The sequence below is a fragment of the Protopterus annectens genome, chromosome 2.part2 (genome assembly GCF_019279795.1).
Source record: "Protopterus annectens isolate FY-2018-M chromosome 2.part2, PAN1.0, whole genome shotgun sequence".
In the NCBI taxonomy this organism is placed as follows: domain Eukaryota; kingdom Metazoa; phylum Chordata; order Ceratodontiformes; family Protopteridae; genus Protopterus; species Protopterus annectens.
Window position 1 is genome coordinate 643,123,966 of NC_056730.1, and position 21,301 is coordinate 643,145,266.

General features: G+C 40.7%; 1 protein-coding gene across 1 annotated transcript in view; it reads right to left on the reverse strand.

Moving 5' to 3' along the window:
- The window catches only part of DYSF (dysferlin), a 3,914,743-nt gene extending 3,899,920 nt beyond the window's left edge, over positions 1–14,823 (reverse strand). Inside the window, exon 1 of the mRNA XM_044064060.1 lies at positions 14,556–14,823. Within this exon, the coding sequence (XP_043919995.1) occupies positions 14,556–14,643 (88 nt within the window). The 5' untranslated portion in view covers positions 14,644–14,823. The remainder of the gene's footprint in view (positions 1–14,555) is intronic.
- Positions 14,824–21,301: the final 6,478 nt, after the last annotated feature.

The window sequence follows — 21,301 nt, forward strand, 5'->3', positions numbered from 1 at the left end:
GGGGGGCACAAACTGCAGGCTGCTGGTCAAAAAGACAACAATAAGCAACACACCTGAACAACATGACTAGAGCACATGTACCTGACATGTAAAACAAAGGTAACCACAGATGGGAGGGCTGAGTTCACACATAAAACTACACGAAGAATAAATGGGTACCTTATGTATTAACAACACACAGCTTCCTCATAAACCAAGTAACAGTAATATTAGGGCATAATATATGCCTACTGTCACAGGATGTGAACCTCACCCAGCACAGAAAGGCAGTATATATCCTAAATGACACCACTAGTTGCCATATCAACAAATAAAAGGATGCCTCAGCTCCTGGAGAAGGGACCTTGGTGTACTGCCAACCTGTACCTCCAGAAAAAAGGGACATGTCCATACCTATAGTGACTCCCAGAAGGGTACTGATAAACTTTCTATTGATGAATTCATTTGTTATCAGGAAAACATGTCAATGGTAAAACATACTGGTGTTACCTATGGAAAAATAGGGAGCACTGTAAGGGCAGGGCCATTACTGTGACTTTGTCCATGGACTGTACATTACCATGTCTGCACAAAGCACACAGACATCAGACCTTCCCTGTACGATAGTACAGTAAACTTTAAACAAAGTGTCCCACGAAGAAGCACAGATCCTACCAACATGAAAATCTATGACACAAGTAGTGCAACAGGGATGAAGGAAGGTGGCATGATGTCCGCCAAACAGTACCTCAGTGATTAAAAACTTTAACCCATTTTGTTCCCACTCAGTGGGGGTATTATACATCATACTGTAGAGGAAGTGTGAGTGCTATCCCAGTGCTTATGCTGACTATCCTGCAGGGCATGGTGATGTCATCATGAAAGCACTGTTCTCCGTATTTAGCCAGGTATGTCATCAAATGTATTCTATATATAGACATGCTGGGTGTGGGGCCCAGAGGAGGTTACTGCCACTGTGTGTGTAACTGATATTCAGAAATCACAGGCCATACATCACATGCTATGTGACATGCTCATGGACCTGATTGAGGCAAAGGGTCTGTCCCTAAAACCACCTTATATAGTCAGTGTCTATGAGAAGAAAGTAAGAAAAAGCATCAAGGATGCCTTCCCTGTAGCAAGCTGCCAAGGATGGGTATTTCACCAGTGGTAATACATCTGGTGGCAGCTGCAGCACAGTAGTCACATAATGGTACATGCCACAAACCCCAGCTTTACAATGTGCATGAAGCATCTGTTGTTCATGAGCTACCTCTGCAAACAGGACATGACAGACAAGTTTGCAGGGCTGACAGATATAATGCAAACGGAGACTGAACCCATTCTCAACTGTTTTTGATAAGAACCCCCTGACATAGTCTTGAAAAGCACTGTTCACCACACTCAGCCAGGTATGTTATCAAATGCACTCTCTCTCTCTGTGGGTACACTGGGCATGAAACACAATGCCCGTTGAACAGTATGAATACTTCACTCACTGCAGGACTGCCAAGTATACAAAACACTCTGAGTTCTGGCATGGCTGGCTATGTGCCATGCTGGGATACCCATGTGGAAGGCGCAGTGGTGCAGCAGTTAACGTTGCTGCCTCACAGCAAGAGGTTCTCCGGTTCGATTCTCGGCTGGGTTGCCTTCTGTGCAGAGTCTGCATGTCCAACCTGTGTTTGTGTGGGTTTTCTCTGGGTACTCCAGTTTCCTCCCACATTCCAAAGACATGCATCTGGAGTGTTTCTCCCCTAGCCTCCGGTGAAAATAGGCTCTGTCCTAGTCGGACTTTCCCAGTCAACAAATGTTAAATAAATAAATAAATCCATCACTGCACTACTAAGAATGGTTCCAACAGAGCAGGACAGTTGCACACATAGTGCCAGCACATGCTGCTTAGCGACTTCAGAAATGTTTAGCTGTGTGGAAAGTCCCACCACTCTCCCAGACAAAACAAGTTCATCCACAGGACTAGAAGATAACAAACACAGTCTTAAACCATTTCACCTATTATCCATGGAGGACCTCAAAGCTACTGCATGACATCCACCCTTCTAGTGTTTCGTGTTTGGAGAATGTTACATACCTTTTGCCACATCACTACCTGTGTGAATTTTATGGATACTGCCTGTACAGTGCAAAACCTGCTTACCCACATCATTCATATCTGATTATTTTTGTGTCAGCCATTGTTCTCAAATCCCCACCACAGTAGTTCTTCAAGGCCATCCACATCACTTATCTGTCCATCTTTGATGTCAACAGCATTGACAGTCACAAAGGCATAGTCCTCAAAGTCCCTACCTTCTTCCTAATTTCTCTTTATTTCACCTCAGCACTCCAACATTCCTGTCTCTCTACTTTTTACCTACATTCTTGTAGAATCTTTCTTATCTGACCACCTCTTCTCCCATCACAGCCAGTTTAATCTGTACAGATGTCGAAGTATTCTACTTTTGGACGACTAAGGATAGAAACCCTTACTTATTTACCCTGCACTATACTGTAACCACTGTACTTTGCCTTGACTTAAATGTAAATTTTATCTCTATGATTTTTTATTCTGCACTGTACTTACAGTGCTTGCTGATATGTAAAGTCTAATTGCTATTCTTGTCAAACCTGATTTTTGTACATCTATTGGAGATTTTGTATAATTTGCTATGTACTATGTCAACTTAATTGTATGTATTAACTGTGGAGCTTTTTCCCCTGGGTCTCCACTGAAAAAGGGCACTGTTCTAGCTGGACCAACCCGGTCAACAAATGTCAAATAAATAAATAAATGTACAATCCCCCTCACATCACTCACAACACATCACCCCCACACAAACACATTAGACATTGTCCACATACACTTATGTCTGACACTGCACTCACTCTGCACATACTCATAAAAAATACAGCCGTGCACTACATCACACACATACACACACATTCACAGTTCAATTTTTCAGTCCTTCACTTACTCCTATGCACACTCACCTTGCCAGTCCCTTGATATCCTCTGATCCAGGGCTGGTCTTAGGCCAACTGGACCTATATGGGCCAATAGAGCTCCACTCCCATAAGGGGCCCAGCACTGGGCTGGGGCAGGAACATTATGCTTTATGTGGCCCACAAGACTTGTCTAAAAGACAGTACAGTAAAATGCAAGTCATTTCCTACCTGTAGACTTGCTCCTGCAGCAGCTACAAACCTCATCAGTGACACAGATTACACTGCATGTCATGCGTTGCTCTAGTGGCTCGTACATAATTAGTTCTGCAGTTCTGTGACACTTGTCTGACTTGTATGACACACAGTGTTAGCTGCTCATTCTCCATTAGTAGTTAGTTGCTGCTGGTGAGTGCTCAACATTGTTTTTAACCTAAACATGACGCTGGATTAACCATCTGGCTTTGTGTGCCACTCCAGTTACTTTTGCAGAAGATAACAACATCATGTTTAATATGAAAACAGAGAGTATTACTGCATTTTCTTTTGCTTCTATTGTTGATGTGGGGTATGACTGGTTCTTAATGCATGTAATTATAAAAAATAACTATTCAATAGTCAGCCTCAGGCAGTATGAAAGCAAACAAGCACATCTTTTTAAAATGAGGAAATATTGTGATGTGAAGTAACTTCTGATTACCAAGACTTATGACAGGATGCTACCAGTTCAATGGTATGGCAGAGAAACACTTGCTGCAAATGTAGACAGGAACAAAATAATCCAAGAGAAGTGAAGCACAAGGTGGGTATGTTGAGATCAGGAAGGCAAACTGGATAAAAATGATTCCACTTGGCTAAAACAGGAAAGCAGTTACATACAAAATCAGTTTGATTCATAAATGTACTGCAAGGGTGCCATAGTTTCAGAGGCACACATAAATAGGGGGTGCAGACAAACATAAACAAAATGATATAAAATGATTGGGCTGGATTGGATTAGACGTTTGTGGGAAAGGGTAGCAGAAAGCTAAACAAATTGTGTGAGTTTTGCATATTGTCCCTAGATTCATGTGGGGTTCATTAAAGTATTCTGCCATATGTCAGCACATGCTGCTTAGCAGCTACTATAAAGTTCCTCTGCTTGCAATATTTACTGTTTTTATTGTGACCTGAACTATGGCTGAAAATGGTCTACAAGTATTAGTTCGCTTACCTGGTTTAGCAAATCATTAAGTAAATAAAATCAATCTTTCGGTAATATTATAAGTGTGTTATAGATGTGCGAGCATTGCCATTTCTAAGGAGACACACGTGATGGTGATGATTTAATCATTCTGAGAAAGTTCAACGGTTTTATGACTACAACAAAATAAGACAATTAACTGGGCAAGAGATTTAACGTCTCAGAGCAGAGGCAGGAGGTTATTGGAAGGGGATAAATGAGTTTAGAAAATGATCATGTGATTTTTTTGGCCTCTGCAACTCCTGACAGCCATCAAGCCTATCCCCAATCACTCAGATGTCTGGATGTCCTGTATTCCAGCATATCAGGCATGGAGATGAAAGATGAGGACTTCAATGAGTCAGAAGACTTTATCAGGTTTCGTGTTACAATTGAGCTTACTTCAGAGTCGCATGGTCTGCTTAGAGTTGTGTTTTTTTTTAACAAAATATAAGGTACTAAATAAAGATATCACTTTGTTTTTAATAATATAGTAATAACATGTATTCCTGATACCTTATCTGAAATAATCATAAATCGAGGCAACCAGAAGGTGGAAAGCAGTTGGAGTCGGGTGGTAGTGGTGTAGTCAGCTTGTGGTCCCACCAAAATGATCCAAATTGGGTCCTGCAATTGCTAAGGCCAGTCCTGCACTGAGCATTACTCATGACCTCTCACCCCAGACTCCCTTTCTTATGGCTTACATTTCACATAGAATTACTTTCATAATATGCATCTTTGCACCACAGAACTCTTCGCACTTCAAAAAATGTTACTTTCATTGTTCATGCAAGATATCCATAAATTTGCATTTACTCACAATCTCACGGTCTGTATTTCGGTCTACATATTTTATGCACACACTTCCAATAACTAACAACTGTTTGCTGACAAAAGCCATGGCAGATGGATATGACCCATACCTCTCCCTAGAGAGCATGCAAAGTACCCCAAATAAGACGTACATTTGGGGACAGGCATGAAAATTAGCCTCTCGGGGTCACAACTGCTGCAGCCCAGGCAATATCAGATCAAATGAAGGAGTTACTGAAGGACAAAAAGAGAAAGGAATACTTTAGTCAAAGAGCCAAACCTCTACAGACCACAACAGAAACATGACTGCTGACAATGTAAGGTTATGATGTAGATGACATGGGATCCAGCTAAGGTAACTGCCTCTCTGAACAGGAGAATCAGATATTGTGCACGTAAGTCAAGAACAAGACAGGTGACACTTTTGAAAGTGAAAATGTTACCAGTGGTGTACTACAGGACTAAGTGGTGGGCCCTCTGCTCTTTCAAATCTATTTCTCAGACCTTCAGACCAATAGTCATGGCCTGTACTCATCTAAGTTTGTTGTTATTCAATTTTCTACTGACTCACAACTGTGCCAACATGGGTTAGACCATGTTAACAATAGGTACAAGGACAATGGTCTCATATTAAATGTGAAAAAATGTAGCACAATTAATTTTGGTAAGCTATACATTTTTGCACAATACAAGTGACACACCCCATCAGTCAGACACTATTGTAAGGGATCTAGCACTCTTGTAGCTGGTAGAACTCTGCAGCCAGAACAATTGACTAGTTACTGAGCCAGATGATCAGATCACCTGCAACCAGCTAATAAGTGTACCCAAGCACTGAGACAACCATGAATCAGTAAGTTCCTATAAAAACTCAATCAATTAATTGTGTAGATCAAAAAGAATCTTATCATTTTGCTCCTATCCATATTAAGTAGACAAGGAACTTTATATGGTCTGCCTGAAATTGCTGAGATTTCCTGGTGCAGTTCCATGGATGGACAGCAAGCTTCAACAGTTAGATGCCAACAACCGACAGGAATTACCAAGCTGATCCATCCCTGGTTTGGGAGAGGCAAGGTGGTCCTATTAGCTTCAAATATGATGTCACCTTTGGATAGCTACTCAATGCTAACACTGGGGTTGTAACTGTTATACCCAAAACATGTGTTAATCTGAAATGCCATAAGACATCCACCACTGGATTGTCTAGAAAGACCCTGTGTCCATCAGAGCTTAAGTATGGTCTCCGGCAAATCAGTCAGGTGAAACTAATGAAAGACCTTAGTTAATTCTGTACTGCTTTTAGGCCTCATTGTCAAACAATAGACTATCAGCAACACTGAATTGAACTACCCCTCCATCAACTGGGAAAACTACTCACGCACCAATACACTGGCCCAACACTTCCTGGAATTCATAAATTCTAATGCCTTGGACCAGCTCATTCTTTCCCCCACTAGAGGAAGCAACATCCTTGACCTGGTTATTACTAACATGAGCAACCGCTGCTCTACACCAATAGTCAATTCCTCCCTGGTTAGATCTGACTACAAACTAATCACCATGGAAATCCACATCTCACTCACACACCCTGCAAAGGTAACCACCATGAAAAACTTCTCCAAAGCTGACTTTGGGCTCCTAAAAACAGAGGTGACTAATTTCACAACACCCGTGTCAATGGAAAATAGATGCATGACTGCCGAATCATACACCACTGCACTGTACAAACACATACATAAATGCATGGAACTAGCCATACCCAACAGAACCAAGACGCTCTCCTCCAAAAAAAGAAAGCCAATCTGGTGGTCCCCTGCCATTAATAAACTCTACAACAAAAGGAAGAAACTTGCAGAAAAAGGTGAAGTCCCAAGACTGGAAAAACTCCCTTATTAGCCTCAACAAAAAGTTGAGATCCCTCATCAAAACCTCATTTCAGCTATATAGGCAGAATTGCAGCAGACACTAAAGACAACCACAAAGCCTTCTATAGTTATATCAAGAATCTCCACGGCAATACCTAGGTTTGCTCTGAGTTACTGCACAATGGTACCTCCTATACTGAACCAACAGATATTGCCAACATACTGGCCGACAGATTCAGTGCCAACTTTACCCCTCCCCTCCCCCCCAAAGGACCAATCACAACACCGAAGGAATCACAGGCACAGGTTAAAAGCTGCATTGTCCAAGGCCAAGAATACAGCTTCCATGGGACCCGACAATATCCCTGGATGTGTTCAACATGAACTACAAAGTGAACTGGCACCACATCTGTATGCCCTGTTCAATCACAGCCTCACCTCAGGCTTTGTCCCTACCGAATGGCGCACTGTTACAGTCATCCCTCTCCATAAAGGGGGAGCGACTACAGACCCTGGGAATTATCGCCCCAGTAGCCTGATGAGCCTGACATGTGAGGCTATGGAGCACATCATCATGGACCTAATTAACAAGATATAGGGAATCTCCAAACTCTAGATCCCACGCAATTTGGTTTTGTGAAAGGTAAATCATGCCTGCTCAGTCACCAGAGCTGTGGATGAGGGCAAGGCAGTTCATACAGCCTACCTCGATCTGCCCAAGGCCTTTGATACCATTCCCCACTCAGGAATTATTGATAAACTCACCAAACTAGGCATCAACCCCTATATCACTAGGTGGGTTGCAAACTGGCTCACAGATAAAACCCACAGTGTGAAAGTAGCAGACTCCATGTCAGACTGTCGACCAGTCAGGAGTCCCACAGGGATCAGTCTTGGGTCCTCTCCTGTTTGGCATCTACTTCTCAGAAGTCCAGGCCAACACGGAGGGACTCTGGCTGACCAAGTTTACAGACGACTGCAAGCTGGGAGCCATTATTAACTCCCCACATGATGTAGACATCCTACAGAAAGGCCTCACTGAGACCAATGACTGGTGTCAAACCCATGGCCTTGTCGTCATCCCCTTTGGGAAAATCTCAGTTCCCAGTAATTACCACATTGATGGGAGCCCACTGAACACTGAAGGCATTATAAGAGATCTTGGGACACAGGTTGACAGCAACCTCTCCTTCTAACACCACATTGCCACTGTGGTCAGAAAGTCCTTCTATGTGGCATACCTCATTACCAAGGGTTTTGCATCCAGGAAGAAAGAGGTCATCCTCTCTCTCTACTCTTCCCTCATTAGGTCAACCGTAGAGTATAATGCCCCATTTGGCATGTACCTCACTAGATACATGCAACAGCTGGAAAGGCCACAAAAGTACCTTATGAAGAGGATCCTACGCCTTAAACACATGTCCTACATGGACAGACTCAAAAAACTTCCGCTCTTCTCTGTCTCATATCATCTACTAAGAGGCAATCTCTGCTTGACTTACAAAGCCATGTCTGACCCAGCTCTGTTAAAAATGCTACGTCTAAAGAAATTCAAATCCCTCTGCACCACATGCTCCAGAGACCTCAACCTCATTACCACAATCAACAGAACATGCAGGAGGGACAGGTTAATAACCCAGAGACTGACCATGCTCTGGAATAGACTTCCCATACATGTCAAGCACAGCACCTCACTGGCCCTCTTCAAGAGAAATCTTGATGAGTGGATGGGAAAAAGAAAGTTCACCCCGGGGATCATTCCAGTGGCTCTACCCAATAGAGGTACTGGGAACTAACGTTGAACGGCACAATGCCAGGGCACTTCTATGGGCTAGGCTTCTAAAGGCTCCAAGTCCATTAGCCTAGTACTCACCTATGAAACTATGAACCTAAGTTGCAGTATTCAAAAATACAAATCCTAACTGTAATTAGATTTTAAATACAGACTCACTCTCCGTGTTATAAATACATAAATATTAAATTATAATTCTATTGAATTCAAACTATATTTGTTGGTTGTGTACAGAAAATATTAATAATCTGTTATTATAAAAAAATTACCAACAATCAAATTAATTTAGCAAACACGATGAATGTAAATGTACTAACTTTATATCCGAAGGCCATTAAATATTTAAACAATAAGAATTACTAATATTTTGCAAATTTATATGCTGTTGGCTGTTTATCAACAAACTCCTAATATTCACTGATAGAAAATAAAGAGTAACTCTGCAGTTACAACTGATGAAATTAACATTTTTCACAAAAAAAATATTGTAATGATTTCAATTCAAATTCAATTGCATCCTTCTCTAATGGAATTGATGCTATAGCTGATGTACATAAGTAAACACTTCAAGCTCTACAAAACCCAGGGAACTGAAAGGTTAGTCAGTATATGCTAAAGGCAGACTGGGAAAGGGAGGCTTCACCACATGGGTTGGGTCACCAAAAGGAATATTCTTCAGACTCCAGCAGGCAGTCACAACTCGGACAGATCAAACCCATTTATGCACATACCTAACAATTACTGGCATTCTTCTATATATTCCCATTCCTGCAACCCATTTGGTCTTCATCTTTTTTATCAGCACACCCAGAAAGTATATGTATCTGTTTATTTCATCTGTTAATTTGGTAATACTACAAGCAACAACTGAGTATTTTTAGGGGTCGTTTACAAGTCCTGTCTGATTAAGTGGATTGCTCAGTCACACAGTACACATGTAGAGACTAAAGGAATCAAACCCAGTGTGATGATACAAGGTACTGGTAGATATGCCAGAGAGAGTATAGTCAGGGGGGTAGTGTGGGAATCACAGAATAAGGTGACCAGATGTGATGTCATTCTATAGCCAGCACTGAAATCAGTTCAGATATTAGTGAGAGATGTGACAGTGACACTCAGCATTCTGTTATTGGAACTGACAACAGACATCCCTCCACTTCATCTTTCCTTGCTCTAGCAAACAAGTAGGGAACAGTAATTTTTCAGCTAGTTAAAAAATATAGTGAGATAAGTTTAACTACTGTTTTTCTGGATCTGTCCAAGTCTTTCCATCTGTGTTATTTTTCATATTTCATGTGAATTTAAACACTGGTGCTTATTGTAAATAGATAGCCAGTGTTTCCATGTTTTCTATTTTGTTATTTATTTTGAAATACATTTATTATTTTATTTAACATTTGTTAACTGGGAAAGTCTGACTTGGAACAAGCCAATTTTCAGCAGAGGCCCAGGGAGAAACACTCCAGTTGCATGCCTTTGCAACATGGGAGGAAACCGGACCATCCAGAGGAAATACACATGAACACAGGGAGGACATGCAGACTCCACACAGAAGGCACATCAGCCAAGAATCGAACCAGGGAACCTCTTGTTGTGAGGCGACAATGCTACCGCTTCACCACTGCACTGTCCATAGAGAAAATATATATCTATATCTTTGATTGTGGCTGGTCTTTTAGAAAATTGTTTAACCCTGGAGAGTAATTGCATTTATTTGGTGACACTGTGGATTCATGCTCCTGAAAGTCTTGCCATTTGGAAACACTATAATTTGTATAAATATTAACTTTACTAAGAGTAACTGGGTACCATGGTAAGAGCCTTAAAGTAGCTGGTTGGTGGCAGTGAATCTACCTTATAGTCTGGGTGGCTTAGCTAGTAAATCTGTGCCAGCCTTTCCCAGGTGTCTGTGTGTGTGTGTGTGTGTGTGTGTGTGTGTGTGTGTGTGTGTGTGTGTGTGTGTGTGTGTGTGTCTGTATGTGCGTGTGTGTGTGTGTGTGTGTGTGTGTGTGTGTGTGTGTGTGTGTGTGTGTGTGTGTGTGTGTGTGTGTGTGTGTGTATGTGAGCTACCTGGAACAGGGACACAGAGCACTAGTTTCTACAGAGAGAAAAGTGGAGTCTTATTTGGGGCCTAGAGAGGAACTCTAGACAGACCCAGGTCGGGAGTGTGCTCCCAGTGTGCTCTTAAGGGAAATTGTGTTTGGTGCAAAGAGCTGCATCTGAAATACTGTGTGTATCCATTTTTTGTTCTAAGTGAACGTTCCCCACTGTTGTCGGTGGTGAGGGTTGAGGCTCCTTGATTGCTAGCCCAGAGGAGGACCTTCATACCCAGTATACAAAATGAAGCTCATAAACAGCTCAATACATTTAATTCTCAATAAATTACCACCTTCTTCTGTGTTCTCTCTCTGTGATTCTTCCATACACTATATCCACTTCTCCTTTACCCTCTGTTATTTCTTGTGTATCAAAGCATTACCTTTTATCTTTTAATTTCCTGTTCAGCTTTTTCAAAAGTATAATCGTTCTTTTTACTCATATTTTCTAACCTGCTTGATGCAAAGCTTTGCTACCTTTATTATAATCATTTAAAATATATGATATTTAACCATGCTGGAATAAAATCTTTTACTCGATATACTGTTTGCTATTCAGAATGTTAGACAGCGTTAACAGAGAACAGGAATGCATAAAATCCTCATCACCTTGCCCTAAAGTAAAATGCCCTTGTGCTGTGAAAAGCAATGACAGATTTTAAACATGCTGTAACCAGTGCATCATGGGTTGAAGAGAAATGTCAAAAAGATAATTATGTTAACGGTTTGGTTAAGAAATTATTTTAAAAACTATACACTAAAACCGAATCCAATGTACATGCATGCATCCCTTGAGAACTCAAGTTATAAACATGCAGCCAAATACAACCACAGGCAAAGCAGGTGCCTGAAAAGAAAGCAAATGCAACTTCTTACAAACATGTCAGTATAAAGTGATGCTGAACTGTACATTATGTAGTCTGTGTGCTCAATATTAATTATCAGATATTCATATCACCAAGAAGAGATCAGCTATGCAAATATCAGTTATCTGAGTATCTGCATTACTTAGTCAACACATCTCTGATCTGACATACTATACACAACAGCTTCTTAGCAGGTCATTGGGTATTCACCCACCCCTGATCAACAGTCATTTGTTTCAGTTGCTAATGTCTTGGTACACATAACAAACTCCTAACAAGAGTTAACAGTAATGCACTGGAATTATGCCTCGTTTATAAAAATGCTTTTTTTACTACATCAAGTAGAATATTACAAAAGCATTTCAGTCTTTTAAAGTATGTGAATTTTATTTATATAAAACAAGTGAACATGTTTATAGCCAGAATTTTTGGAACTTTACACCAATTTCCAGAATGCAGCCCCTACTAGTGCAGCTTCCAACCGCAAGAAAAAAAAAACTTTATCTACTGCATCAACCAGACACTCTGGAGAAAAAAAATCAGTTTAACAAAATATATAACCAGAAACTATGGTAAATATCCATTTAAAGCATTCCACCATCTCATTGCACAAAATGAATAAAATATATTTTAAACAATATACATCATACTGTTTTCACATAGTGTACTCAATCCTATGCCCATGCAAATAATTAGCAAAATATAATATTTTAGGTTACAAAGAATAACTGGAAATCCATGGTTACTAAAGGGGGAGAACTAGACAACCTGTACTGGTAGCAATCAAAGCTAAAAACATGTGATGGTACAAGGGATGTATATGGTAAACCACCTACTTTGGCATGCTTGCAGCCAGGCTACTTTACGTGGCTTGAGGGAAAAAATGGGCAATCCGAGGAGTAAAGATGTAGCCTAGAAACACATTGTCCTATAGAGAAAAAATGCTGGGCACCAGCCTAAGAAAGACTGCTGGTGCTTGGGATGTGATGGCCATCATGTAAACTATACAGGGTGAAGTTGTGTAAAAGCATAAGACCTGGCCAAGAAGAATGTTACTCCTCATTATCTCCAAATATCAGTCAAATACCTTAGTACCATTACAGTTGCCTCAGTTAAGATATCTGCATTCGTCACTTTTCTACTTTGTTCATAGGGGAGGATGTATGGAAGGAGAGTCTAAGAAGCCATGGGCACAGTAAGATGTGAACATCCAGGGGGATACAACCTGAACACAAAGAATATGCTAGATCATACCTCTTGACCTGCAGACATTGAAAATAGGAATAAATGCTCTTGAAAAGTAAGAACACCACCTCTTGGCCTGCAGACATTGAAAATAGAAGTAAAAGCTCTTGAAAAGTAAGAACACCCAGTTAAAAATCTGAATGTGTAATTAGCATAACATTGAATAACAAATAGAACACAATTCTTCACATTTCTAATAGGAATGTAGAATACTACTCAAAAACACGTGTTTAAAAACAGTGAGTGACAAAAATGATGGAAAAATGTAAACACATTATTAAACAAACAGTATAAAATATGCAGACTTTAACTAACTGTATTGAAAAATTCTACCACAGAACATCATTTATTTTTGCTTTAGAAAAAAGAAAATGTAGGATGTGTGTCCTCTTATTGTTGACACTAGTATGTTGCTCATGTATTGCAGTTTTGTGTATGAGGCAGCTTCAAAAAATCACAAGTGCTGAAGGGGGATTCAGAAAATTCACCAAATGGGTAAATCAAGCCTGAAAATGGGTACATGCCTCCAAAAATAGGGGCATCCTGTGCAGGGGTAAGTCAGGTCTGAAAATAGTAACATCTCTCCAAAATAGGGACAGCTGAGAGAGGTATGTGCTGGATATAAGCATCAAATTGTTACATGCTATATATAACTTGAATGAAAACGCATGCCGTTCTAATCTATGTAGAAAGGGAATGCGTAAGAGATGGGGATCCATCTGTGCCTCTTAATATATCGTACTGGAAATGTGCTGTAAAGTTTTCTGGTGTGGGTCAAAAGATTGACAGCAACAAGTCTTAGAAGGTGTGTACAAAACTGCAATGCAATCATGCTATGAAAGGAAGTCGGAAATCACTGTAAACCCGACAAAACCCTACATCATTACAAAGCAGAAAAAAGAAAACACCAAACAATACAAATCTTTTCATCGCGTGCAAAGTAAAATCTGAAACAATCTCGTCAAAAGTTCACGATTTGTATTTAAAATAAGAAATCCATTTCATACATATATATATATATATATATATATATATATATATATATATATATATATATATATATATACACGTACTAATTAAAACACCATGAAACGAATCAAACTTCAAACGCTGTCATTTTTTTCTTAAAACCATACAACGATGCAAACTTCATAAACTTGTCTTTTTTTTTTTTTCTTTTACAAATATCTGGGGGACTCCTGTCAATTCCCAACTCCGCCCTTAGCTGCTGCACTTTCATCTCGCCGCTGTAGCCTTGAATATCATCTATTTTCTTATTCTGTTACTCTGTTCTCACCAGCCACCTTACTTTTCTCCCTATGGCAAAACACATTTTTTCTTGTAGCCACAACTCAAGAAAAAATACTGGGAAAACTAAGTAACGGTATTTAGTCTACACAGCTGGCGGTGTCCATAAAAAGCTATGTGTACCAGCATATCCAGCAATATCATTACACGCAGCTAGTGGGGTCAGTTCTTCTGTGTGACTAGAAAGGTCACATACACATTACAATTTTGCAGTGATGTTTTATTTTCGTAACTTAAGCAAATTGCACTTTAAAAGTAAAATGCTGAATTTATATGACTCCAAATTAGAAGCCTAATGTAAATTCTAAGTTTAGGGTCGCAGCTGCTTCTGTGGGGCTCTTTCCGCTGCCTCCAATACAGAGGCATACATATGAAGTTGAAGGGGTTTTGTTAATAATTAACCAGTTTACTTGTTTTCCTTACCTCCAAATATAACGCAACAGTAAGCATCACTGACATCAGTGTCTGGGGTCTGGAGATTTTCAGCACAGAGGACAAACACCCTGAGCATTTTTGGATGACTTTATGAAGTAAGTATGGAGAACCCGTTCCAATGTCTTCCAAGAGGTCAGCTTATTCAGTTACATGCCACATTTAAAGTAGGAAACGGAAGACAAGCACTACTGCCCTTCTAGGGTTGATGCTGTACCTTAGTCTCCGGCACGAGGTACAACGGATCCCTGAGCGAGCGCTCCGCATTCGTCTCCTGCAGACGGCGAAAGGCTCAGAACGTAGGTTGCGGCTCTTCTTAAAGACGCACGCCCATTTAAAGTCAAGCAAGGGCTACATACAGAGGAATTCTTATTCTGTCCTCCAGGCAATTGTGTCACCGTCTTCATTTCAAAATTCTGCACTTTCTCGCCAGATGATGCACTTCACCTTACCTCCCAAACAATTAAAATTAGCCAAAACTATTTGCTACATTTTCAAATGCTTCAAGTCGGGCATTTTTTACTGAAAGGTGAGATTTTGACAAACCGTACCATAACCCTGACCAGTGCAATGGGTTAAACTTCACTTTTTGCTGAAATAAATGCTTACTCTTGCAAGATCTGAGCTGTTTATGCCGTTTCATGTACTATTTAGGTCGCTCCGATTGAAAATCGTTGTTTTTATGCAACTTTTAAAGGGTACTTTGGAAATATATTTGTGTCATGAAACCTCAAGAAATTTGCCATTTTTCATCTTTTTTTTCTCATGATGACACAGCTGCCCAAATAGGGACTGCCCTGTGCAAACTGGGACAGGTGGTAACCTGAAAGCTACCTAAATCATAAGCCGACATTGTGCGTTCCTTTATTTGCTGGGTTACACCCACTAGGCTTGTGGCTTAAACCACACAACTGTCCAAATTTTCACAGAATGTCCAGATATTTGCCTCATATTTTTGGTCTGTTTCTCATAAAACTTGTGGTTTTCTGTCAAACCATTTAGAATTGAAGACTGTAAATAATGACAGACATTGAGTTTCAGATTTTATAACCTTAAGAAGAGGCATGTTAATACAAAACCCTTTACTCTACCAACTTTCTAAGTTTATAAGAGCAATATTCAAATTCTGTACAATTCTGGGGTCTTTGCCCCCCCCCCCCCCCATTATTTTTGGCTCTGCAGATTTTTTTGCTAAGAGGTTGAGGGCTGTGTGTGGCATTCAAGGGATGTCCTCCTTCTTCTTTCAGCTGCTCCCATTAGGGGTCGCCACAGCAGATCAACTGTTTCCATTTCTTCCTGTCCTCTGCATCTTGCTCTGTCACACCAACCACCTGCATGTCCTCTCTCACCACATCCATAAACCTTATCTTAGGTTCATAGGTTCATACTAGGCTATCTGCCCTAGGGCATTTATAAGCCTAGCCAGAGTGTGTTTGGCTTTCGCCACCCATTTTAAATTAATTTTGCTATGCCCTTTTTCAAGGTTAGTATACTGTGCCTCTGTCTAACAGTGACACAGAAGTGATACCCGGGGTAAACCTACGATCTCCCATCCACTCATCAAGATTCCTCTTGAAGAGAGTCAATGAGGGACTCTGCCTAACCTGGACTGGGATTTTATTCCAGAGTGAAGGGAGCCTCTGGGTTATGAATCTGTCCCTCCAGCATGTCCTATTTATTTCAGTGCTGAGGTTCAAGTCTCTCAGCGTGGCTCGATGGGATTTGGATTTTCTGAGGTGCAGCATGTCCATTAATTCCGGGTTGGACATGGCTTTATACGTCAGGCACAGATCGCCTCTGAGCAGGCGGTATGCCACTGAGTAGAGCTGGAGTTTCTTTAACCGGGCAGCATATGGCATCTGTTTGAGCCCTTTGATCCACTTGGTGAGGTACTTTTGGGGTCTTTCCAGTTGCTGCAGGTGTCTGGTAAGGTACATCCCAAAAGGGCATTGTACTCCATTATGGGCCTGATGAGGGATGAGTAAAGAGGCACGATGACCTCCCCTGATCTAGATGTGAATCCCTTCATGATTAGGTGGGCTATATAAAATGTTTTTCTAACCACTTTGGCCACGTGGTTGTCAAATGAGAGACTACTATCAACTTGGGTCCCCAGGTCCCTAATTACTTCTTCTGTACTTAATGGATTACCACCTATGTGGTAATTTGTGGGCACTTTGTTTTTGCCAAAGGGGATGACTATACACTTTTTGGCGTTTAGCTTGAGGCCATGGCTCTGGCACCAGTTGTCTGTTTCTATGAGGCCCTTTTGGAGGATGCTTGTGTCAGCTGGAGAGTCGATTATGGCACCCAGTTTGCAGTCATCTGCGAACTTGGTCAGCCACAGTCCTTCCATGTTGGCCTATACCTCAGAGAAATATATACCGAACAAGAGAGGTCCCAGGACTGAGCCTTGTGGGATGCCACATGTAACTGGTTTGGAGTCTGACATGGCTCCAGCAATTCTAACCATGTGGGTTCTGTCCTTGAGCCAGTTTGCAACCCATCTAGTGACATAGGGGTTTATATTTAAGCTGGTGAGCTTATCTATAATGCCCGAGTGGGGTACTGTATCAAAGGCTATTGCGAGGTCCAGGTAGGCTGTGTGGACCACCTTCCCCTCGTCAATGGCCTTGGTGACTGTTTCAAAGGAATCGACCAGGTTTAAGAGGCAGGATCTGCCCTTAACAAAGCCAAATTGGGTAGGACCCAGTGTCTGTAGGTCCCCAATATCTTTATTTATGAGGTCCATGATGATCCTTTCCATAGCTTTGCAGACCAAGCTAGTCAGGCTTATGGGGCGATAGTTTCCAGGATCCATTGAGGCACCACCTTTGTGGAGAGGGACCACTGTTGCTGTACGCCACTCTTTGGGTACATATCCTGTAGTAAGGCTGAGATTGAACAGTAGTTTTATGTTTGGGTTTAGCTCTTCTTGGAGTTCATGTAGGATGCAGCCCGGGACATCATCTGGTCCCATTGATGCTGTGTTTTTTGCTTTGGAGAGGGCGGCTCTTACCTGAGCATCTGAGATGTCAAGGGGGCAGCACTCTGCTGGGATAGATATTTGCCCTTTTGGTGGGGAGAAGTTTGCTCTGAACCTGTCAGCTAGGATGTTGGCAATGTCTGTGGGTTTGGTGTATTTTTTGTCATTTTGGACTAATTCTGAGCATATCTGGGAATTCCCACCCAGGTTCCTAACATAACTAAAGAAAGTCTTGTGATTATCCTTAGTGTCCTATGCAATTTTTCTCTCGAAGCTGGCCTTAGACGATTTTATGAGTGCCCGTAGTTTTTTGCTAATACTGATCCGAGATGCCTTCCCTTTTTCGGATTTTGCTCTATCATGTATTTTCCACAGGCCCGGGGGCTTTGAAGGATTCCACCTCCGTTTTGAGGAGTGTGGAATTTGCTTTAGAGGAGTTTTTCACTTAGGCCTTCCTCTTTTCCTGTTACCTGGCAGCTTCATCCTTAGCATCTTTTTCCCAATATACTCTGCATCCCTCCTCAGCACATATTCAAACCAACGTAATCTTGCCTCTCTGGCTTTGTCTCCAAACCTTCCAACCTGGGCTGACCTTCTAATATACTTATTCCTAATCATGTCCATCCTCGTCACACCCAGTGCAAATCTTAACATCTTCAACTCTACCACGTCAAGCTCTGACTCTTGCCTTTTTGTCAATGCCACTGTCTCCAACCCATATAACATAGCTTGTCTCACTACCCTCTTGTAGACCTTCCCTTTCACTCTTACTGGTACTCGTCTGTCACAAATCACTCCTGACACTCTTCTCCACCCACTCCATCCTGCCTGTACTCTCTTCTTCACCTCTCTTCCACACTCACCATTACTCTGAACTGTTGATCCCAAGTACTTAAACTCATCCACCTTCGCCACCTCTACTTCCTGCATCCTCACCATTCCTCTATCCTCCCTGCCATTCACACACATATATTCTGTCTTAGTCCTGCTGACCTTCATTCTTCTTCTCTCTAGAGCGTATCTCCACCTCTCCGGGGTCTCCTCCACCTGTTCCCTACTCTCACTACAGATCACAATGTCATCTGCAAACATCATAGTCCATGGGGGCTCCTGTCTGATCTCGTCTGTCAACCTGTCCATCACCATTGCAAATAAGAAAGGGCTCAGAGTTGATCCTTGATGTAATCCCATCTCCACCTTAAACGCATCCGTCAATCCCACCGCAGACCTCACTGCTGTCACACTACCCTCGTACATATCCTGTACCACTCTTACATACTTCTCTGACACTCCTGACTTCCTCATACAATACCACAACTCCTCTCTAGGCACCTGTCATATGCTTTCTTTAAATCCACAAAGACACAATGCAACTCCTTCTGACCTTCTCTGTACTTCTCCATCAACACTCTCAAAGCAAACATCGCATCTGTAGTGCTCTTTCCTGGCATGAAACCATACTGCTGATCACTAATCATCACCTCCCTTCTTAACCTAGCTTCCAGATTCAAGGGACATCCATGATTTTCAAATGTACCTCATTATGAGCAGCATTCCTTATTTTGAGTCTTAAAAATTCTATGTTGTCTCCACACTTTTCCATATTGAAACCACTGCCTCTCATTAATCAAGATTTTCTTTAAACTATCTATTATAAATACTACTGAATAATATTTAATCCAATTAAGTCATCAAATCAACTGCTGTATTTAAAGTTATGAAGGAAAAGTTAAAAACTATACTATGTGACTTCGTAGTGGAAGTTGCTGTTGTTGTTGTTGTTGTTTGTCTTTCAGCTTTTCCCGGTTAGGTGTCACCAAAGTGGAATGCCGGTCCGCTAATGATTGGCAGTAGATTTTCACAGTGCTGAGTTGCCAGCTCTATGCCCAACCTTCAACGAAGGCACGCCCATTCACGCATGTTTTTCAGAATGCCATCCAACCCCGGGGAGGACATGTAGACTCCACACAGAAGGCCCTCCCCGCACTCCAGCTGAGAATCGAATGGGAGAACATCTTTCTGTGAGGCAACAACGCTACCGCTGCAGTAGTGGAAGTTGTTAGTAAGTGTATTTTGCCATGTTGTACCACATTTTGGAAACAGAAGGTTAAGAGCTATGCTGGAGCTATAATGTGGGATTTATGCAGAAAGAGCACTTTAGCCAGGATATGGAAAATTCCCTAACCTTTTTCATAAATCCCTTGGGATCCTTTCACATCCTCCACCATAAACGTGAGCAGATCGGGTGTCGTTTTAATGTCACATCCAAAGGACATCACATTAAGAATGCATCCTCCACCCCCACCCTTTGTCGTTACAGGAACATAAATCCAAACACCTGCTGGGAGAATTCAGCCCACAGCCTTAAGATCGTCACAACATCTGTCCAATCTCTGACCTACTAAAGCATGGCACTCAAAATGTCAAATGGATGAAAACATAGATAACACTGTTCCATGGCCTACACTTTATTGCAATACAATTTCAATTATTGCAATAATAAGTGACTTGCTCTTCAATACTGAAAGCAAAAATAATAAATAAATAAGCAAACAAACAAAATAATGTACCCGGCTTGTTCTTTTTAAAGAGACACCTAAAAAAACTGCCAAATTAAAAGTCATTTTAATCTTTTTTACCTGATAGTGAAATGCATTAAGACACAGGATTCAGACTCAACACTAGGCCACAGGCATGGTATAAAATAATGAGAGACAAATGTCTATGATGGGAGGGATATATTTTATTTATTGACATTATTTACATCACCGTCTTTCAGAAGAAACAATAAATCATTTTCTGAGTAAACTACTTGAATACAATAGTGTATTTTAGCATTATGTTTGCCGAAAAGTAAACATTTGAAATGTAATTCATAGTACTTTTTAAGTTATTTTAATTGTCACTGTTTCACTACTGTATCAAAACGTTTATGTATAAGACAAAGCAAGGTGTTAATGTAAAATATGAGACCTCAATGAAAACTAAAAACAGATGAGAGCTGAACAATAAAGAAATATATCCCTTTCATGAATGATACCAATGAAAAATCCAATCTGTTGAAAACTGTTACTCTTAGTATAACAGGATGCTGAAATCATATATTTTAGACTGTACCTCAGGGGAAAAAGTTCATTTGATTCACATTCTATACAAAGCTCACACAGTATAGTTATTAACTGTTCCTTCATAACTTTAAATAGTTGTTTTGATGAATTAATGGGATTCTGTATTATTCAGTAGTATTTACAACAGATAGTAGTTTTAAAAAATCTTAATTAATGAGAGGCAGTGCTGTCAATATGGAAAAGCGTGGAGGCATTCTATATTGAATATGTCAGGTTACTGCACTGAATGTTTGAAGAGACATAGTATATATTATATCTCTCTTTCATAATACATTTTCTGTTAATTAGATGAGGGACAACATTTTCATTAATGATGCATACATTAAATCACCAGATATCTGAACTGTACCTATTTTTGAGTTACGTACCTATTTTTAGGTTTGATTTATCCCTTTGCATGATGTACCAGTTTGGAGGAATGTACCTATTTTCAAGCGTGATTTATCTTTTTGTATGATTTTCTCAATCTCTCCACCCATCACAGATGATTTTAAAGTTGTTTAGTACACAAGAAATCAGACTCTGTGACCAACATACCTGTGGCATCAACAATTTAAAGAAAGAGGATCCACATTTTACATCTCCCTCTTTTAGAAGAAAAAAACAATTTTTTTGAGGCAGAT